This window comes from Macaca thibetana, chromosome X (genome assembly GCF_024542745.1).
Source record: "Macaca thibetana thibetana isolate TM-01 chromosome X, ASM2454274v1, whole genome shotgun sequence".
NCBI lineage: Eukaryota > Metazoa > Chordata > Mammalia > Primates > Cercopithecidae > Macaca > Macaca thibetana.
The window spans coordinates 30,846,945-30,853,815 of record NC_065598.1 but is presented as its reverse complement, the minus strand read 5'-3'; the positions used below and the strand labels follow the sequence as shown (position 1 = coordinate 30,853,815).

The window sequence follows — 6,871 nt, the reverse complement described above, 5'->3', positions numbered from 1 at the left end:
CTCCTACCTCAGCCTCGCAAGTAGCTGGGACTACAGGCGCCCGCCACCACGCCCGGCTAAATTTTTTTCATATTTTTACTAGAGACGGGGTTTCACCATGTTGGCCAGGTTGGTCTCCATCTCCTGACCTCGTAATCCACCCGCCTCGGCCTCCCGAAGTGCTGGGATTACAGGCTTGAGCCACCGTGCCCGGCCTAGAGCAGTTATTTTTAAGATGGTCTTGAAACGTTCAGTGCCAAGTGGCCGGGATTTCCGACGGAAGTCAGCGCTCGTGCCCCCACCCCCTTGCCTCGCGACTCTGTTTCCCCGGCCCCTCCCCCCACCGACAAAGCTTGCTCCTCCCTAACGGTCGCCACTGCCCACTTCTGGTTTCGTCGCACACCCGCCTTTCACCATCCGCCATTCTTGTCACCTCAGCCGCTACCCTCGCTACCGCACCGACTTCGCCCGTGTGCTCGCCTGCACCCGCGCTGCCCGCCATGGCCACCGCCCAGCCTTCGCAGGTCCGCCAGAAATACGACACCAACTGCGAGGCCGCCATCAACAGCCACATCAGGCTGGAGCTCTACACCTCCTACCTGTACCTGTCCATGGCTTTCTACTTCAACCGGGACGACGTGGCCCTGGAGAACTTCTTCCGCTACTTCCTGCGCCTGTCGGACGACAAGATGGAGCATGCCCAGAAGCTGATGAAGCTTCAGAACCTGCGCGGTGGCCGCATCCGCCTTCACGATATCAGGAAGCCAGAGCGCCAAGGCTGGGAGAGCGGGCTAGTGGCTATGGAGTCCGCCTTCCACCTGGAGAAGAACGTCAACCAGAGCCTGCTGGAGCTGTACCAGCTGGCCGTGGAGAAGGGCGACCCCCAGCTGTGCCACTTCCTGGAGAGCCACTACCTGCACGAGCAAGTCAAGACCATCAAAGAGCTGGGTGGCTACGTGAGCAACCTGCGCAAGATATGTTCCCCGGAAGCCGGCCTGGCTGAGTACCTGTTCGACAAGCTCACCCTGGGCAGCCGCGTCAAAGAGACCTGAGCCCAGATTGGCCCCACAGCCACGGGGTCCCTTCCCTGGGTCGGGCCACCAGGCGGGGCGTGCATGTTGCCCTTTCAGAACGTTCTCTTCAGTTTTATCTTTCAGTTTTACCATTGTTAGCAATAAAGTTATCTGGTTCTCAAAGCAATAAAAGTGTCCAGTTGATGCGCGCCTGCAACTCTCACCTTTTAGGAATCAGGGCAAATCCCTACGCAGGTTTAAAGTAGGTATCCAGCAGTCTCTCCACCCACCCCTGCCCGATCTGCATGCAGCTCAGGATTTGCAGGGGTGGAGGGGAATGGTATTTTATGGACCCCTGGAAAACACATTCGTCTTGCCTTTGTAAACTACCCGAGTATGTGGGGTGGCATGGGGTGGAGTGGGCGGTCTTGGGCCCTGGTGGCTGTGGAAGCATGGGCATGGTAAAGTGTAAAACATGGTCTGGAATTCATCATAGTGGTTGCCTCTGAGGAAGAAGTGAAGGGAATGGGATTGGGCAAGGATTAAAATAAACAAAGGGGTCTTCAACTTTACATGAAAACTTGTAGTTTATTAAAATATGCCAATGTTAATGTTTGTTGATTCTGAGTAGCAAGTGGGGGCTCTGGGTGACAGCATAGCAGGGTACCTCTTTGGCAAGCTCACTCTGGGTGACAGTTACAAAGGGAGCCTTAAGCTGGCTTCCCCAAAGCCAAGGGGCTGACAATCTAAAATGGCACTTTGCAAGTCCAAGTCCTTTTATTTACATTGTTGTACTTTGTTTTTACAAGAATCTCAGGAATAAGGAAGGACAAGTATCATGACTTTATTAGTGACAAAAAGGGAGGCCATACAGGCAAGAAGTTGTGGAATCTGGACATGAACTTCGATCTTCTGATGCCATGTTCCTTTTTCTATTACCCTGCAAGTCTATCAACGGGTTAAAGAAGATTGTGTGGGTAGACTGGGAATCTAGCCAAATAACCTGCCCCAGAAGGGAGGGAAATCCCCCAACACTCTTAAAGGCAGCCCTGATCACTGTAGTCTCTCTCCTAATTACAGGTGTGCCTTCTAGCCTAGGGTGGAGACAGCTTCTAAACCTTAGCCAAAATCCTTCTCATATGAAAGAAGCCTTCAGAATGAGCAACAGACTATATGAGGTAGTAGGGCACCTCACAGGAAGGCAGCCAACACCTGTACACTTGAACCCCTCTGTTCGGGTTCTCTCCCTGAAACAGATAGTCACACTGTTGCCTGAGTTGGCACTGAATACCTAAGAAGGCCTTAGGGCTGGAAATCCCCAGAGTGCACCATCCATCCACCACATGTCTTCATTGTGAGTGGCTTCTCTTCAAGCACAGCAGGTAAATGGGGTGGCTACAAAACACACACACTCTATCTGCAAATCTAGCTCATCTCAAAGCCTGGGCAGAGAAGCCCTGTATGTTTATCATGCACAGTGTACTGTAATCTATACATTGCCTGTTGTGGTCTCTTTACTGAGATCTACAGCTGACATCAGACTAGTTCCATCTTGGTCATGGGACCCCCTCTTTATCCCATTTTTCCCTTTCCTGTGATTCAGAGACACCCCAGGATAATGCAGAGAAGTCTACTTAGAACTACATCCTTTTATTTTACCTGGGGAAAAGCAGGATTTCCTCACCTGCAAGACTCAAAGAGGACTGTGATTACACTCCAGTGCCTATCACATGCCACTACTTGTAGTGTCACATTTCACAGCTTTTCTTTCAGAATCCCTGGCTGGGAAGTCTAGGTAAAGCGGCAGCTCAATTGTTTCTATTCTTGTTCCACTGCAACAAAAACATGAATGTCCTAAATCCCCTCCTTTTGGTTCAGTTTTAGGGTACACAAACAGCCTTTTGAATATGTGGGGCAACTGTGGGAAAAACAGGAGAAACATTTAGACCAAGCTGGCCCCACTGGCACTTTTCAATGTCTTGGCCTTATCCATCGCTGCAAGTCTCATTTTCCCACCCTCCCTTGCCACATTCCTCTCAAAACGAGTGAGCAAACTTCTTACAGGTGGACCACATTCCCACATACACACAGCCTTCCCAATTCTTTGACAGCCTGACTTTCAATACTTGAGAGTGAGTTGTGCCCCAGTCTTCTAGCCCTGGAAAATACCACCCTGACACATACAACTGGAGGCTTGTCAGTCATTCGTTGTGCTCTGTTGCTTGGGGCAATGATGTCCGAAACAGTGGCTGTTGCTATGGGTACCAAAGTCTCAGGCAACGATAGTATCGGGACTGAGGGAAAATGGTAAAATTGATAACTTCATCTCAGACTCAAACACGGATTCAAATTAACTGTGTTGAATAATTTACCTCTGGGGAAAAAAAACCCTCACTCTATCACAAAAGGAAATTTCTTAATAGATGGTTGTCACTGACAACTTGTACTTCATTTTCCAGAAAAAGGAAAAGTATTTTTTTTCTTACAAATGTGTGTGACAAGCAGTACAAAGCACCCATTAATTTCTCCTGAATCTTCTCTACTCTGGAAATTTGATCTACATTTCTGATTTTTAAATTCTCCTTTAATTTTTCTTTTCATTTACCAGCAATTACAGTTTCTTTTCACAAGCCTGAGGGACGTATCTAATCAAGTATTTAGTAGAGGAAAGCATTATCTGTAATCTTGAAAGTGATACTATGCTTCAGATTTTAAAATAACAATTTTTGTTTTACAAATCATCTGATGTTGCTGTTGTTGCTGTTGTTATTGTGGTCCTGAGTTCAGGTTCAGAGAAATATTGATGGAGAATTTGCTTCAGGAAAGCTGAAGGGAAAGGTGAAATGAGAGTAATCACATTAGCAAAGTGTGAGGACACCTGAAAAGTAAAAGCAAAGAAATTGACACCTTGATTCACTAGTCAAGGGAGCTATAGGGGTGGGATGAGGTACAGTAAGAAAGGAAAGTACTCATGGCTATCATATTTTTAGGAATCCTGTGACCGTTTGGTTTGGGTTAGGTTATGAGTAGTAACAAAGACCAGAAAAGCAGAGTCTTAAAAAAGATAGGTTTTGTTTTTCATATATAAAAGAAGTATGGAAGAAAACAGTTCAGGGCTACTGTGGAAGAGCTTTCAATCTCATTTCGTGGATTCCAAGAGGCATATTTTTTTTCTTTACATTTTAACATACTTGAAATTGGGATGTATCTTACAATCACTGTCGGCCATACCTGTCATTGCCTGAGGATGCACTGCAAAACTCAACAAAATGATATCATTGGCTAAGAAAAAGTCCTGGAGATATTAGAGGTGTACTCTTTTAAAAAACACTACGTTAGCAGCACGTTTGATGGCACGGAGGACGATATTAAGAGATATCAATGATTCTGAGTACAGAAGTGATCGAGAAGAGTGAAATTTGAATCTGAAGAAGTTCTAGCAGTACTTGAAACAATTTATTTAGCACAGTTTCCTTTTTATGTGTGCACACAAGACTGATTCAATAACAAAAGTCTGTGCTTAAATAAGTGTAAAAGAGATTTTCCAGTAACTGAAATTTAAAAATCTAAGGGATAAGAAAACACTGTGTTCTAATTTAATTGGTAGCACTTTCTTGTTCTGTGGTACATAGAATAATGGTGTGCCTTAAATTATTATGTTTGATTTGATAAAATACATTATCTTGTTGTTTCACTGAACAGGGCTTCCAGTGCAAAGGTCATCTCATGATCCACATGGCTATTACAGCTCCAACCATTACATTAGCATATCAGGAAGGAGAAAGAAAAAACATATATATATATATATGTATATGTATATATATGTGTATATGTGTGTATATATGTGTATATATGTGTGTCTATATGTGTATATATATGTGTGTGTGTGTATATATGTATAGGAGTGAGGAAAGATCAGGACATTTATTAGGAGGAAAGAAAAGATTATACATCTAAGTGTAATGGAGGATTGATCTTCAAGTTAAGGGCTGGTTGCTTACTGTGATCTCTGATGATTCAGGGGAACAATGTCATGGGAACATTTATTTTCCTTCTAAACCAGAGGATCCAACAGAAGGCCTCAGGCCAGATTCATCTTCAGACGTAGTTTACTTGGACTGATGATTTTTTAACAACCTTTTTACTTTGGAATAAATTTAAATTTTACATTTAAATTGCAAAGATGGTACAATTTCTGCATATCCTTTCCCCAGTTTGCTGTAATGTTAACATCTTACAGAACCATGGTACATTCGTCAAAAATAAAAAATTAAAATTGGCACATTACTATTAGCTAAACCCCACACTGTATTCAGATTTCACAAGTTCTTCCACTGACGTTCTTTTCCTGTTCCAAGTTCCAATCCAGGTTTCTACATTGCATTTAATTGTCATGTCTTCTTGGTCTCCTCTGTCTCCATCTTTCCTTATTTTTCATAACCTTCACAGCTTTGAAGACTACTGATCATGTATTTCGTGGAATGTTTCTCAATTTGGATTGGTCAGGTGCTGCTCTCATGATTAGACTGAGATTCTGGGTTTTGGGGAAAAAGACCACTTTACCTCTGGAGTGTATATTTCATCACATCCTATCATTGAGGCTACATGACATGAACATGACTTATCATTGGCAGTCTTAACCTTTATTGCTTGGTTAGAGGTATTGGCCAGGTTTCTCCACTTAAAGTTGCTATTTTTCCCCTTTCCAAACTCTGTTCTTTAAAGTGAGTCATCAAGTCCAGTTCACCCTCAAGAGGCTAGGAGGAGGAGCACCGCACGGATGGACAGAGTATTTACCTATAATATTTGGAATTCTTCTATAAGAAAAATGTGTGCCTTCTTTCCCATTTATTTATTCAATCATTTATTTATCTCACTATGGATTCATGGATATTTATTTATTATTTTGGGTTATAATCCTGAACCACATTATTTATTTTGTTCCTCAAATTGTTCCACATTTAACCAGTTGGAGATCCTTCAGTTGGCTCCTGTGTTCCTTTGACATAGTCTCATCCTCTGTATGTATGTGTGTAGCATTTCCTTACTTTTCAGCACTATAATATGCTCCAGACCCATGATGTATTTTCCCTGCCCCAGTTCTAGAATTAGCCATTTTCCAGAGTCCTTGTCCATTTTATTAGATAAATCATATTTAAAAATGAACATCTTGAAAAGCCAATGAATTATAACTTTTATTTTAATTGACACATAATAATCATGCATGTATATGGGGTACCGTGTGATATTTAGATATGCATATACTTTGTGTGATGATCAAACTAGGATAATTACACATCCATCGTCTCAAACATTTATTATGAATTCTTTGTGATGAGAACACTCACAATTCTGTCTTGTAGCTATTTTGAGATACGCAACACCTTATTGTTGACTGTAGTCTCCCTACTGTGCAATAGGACACCAGAACTAATTCTTCCTTTCTAACTGTAACTTCCCACCCTCCTTTTTCTCCCAGTCTCTAGTCTCTGGCAACTACTATCTACTTACTATTTCTATCAGATCAACTTTTTAAGATTCCACATATGAGTGAGAACGTACAGGGTTTGTCTTTCTGTGTCTGGCTTATTTCACTTAACATAATGTCCTCCAGTTTCACCTATGCTGTTGCAAATGACAGAATTTCATTCTTCCTGTAGCTGAGTAGTATTCTACTGTGTAGATATACCACATTTTCTTTACCCATTCATCTGTTGTAGGATACTTAGGTTAATTCCATATCCTGGCTATTCCGTATATGCTGCAATGAACATATGAGTGCAGATGCCTCTCTGACATACTGGTTTCATTTCCTTTAGATATATACCCAGTAGTAGTATTGCTGGATTATACGGTAGTTCTATTTTTAATTTTTTGAA

General features: G+C 42.7%; 1 protein-coding gene across 1 annotated transcript; it reads left to right on the top strand.

Moving 5' to 3' along the window:
- Window positions 1–288: 288 nt before the first annotated feature.
- On the top strand, window positions 289–1,191 carry LOC126946613 (ferritin heavy polypeptide-like 17). Its single transcript, XM_050777158.1, has one exon. The coding sequence runs from the start codon at window positions 480–482 to the stop codon at window positions 1,029–1,031; it is 552 nt and encodes a 183-aa protein (XP_050633115.1). The 5' UTR covers window positions 289–479; the 3' UTR covers window positions 1,032–1,191.
- Window positions 1,192–6,871: the final 5,680 nt, after the last annotated feature.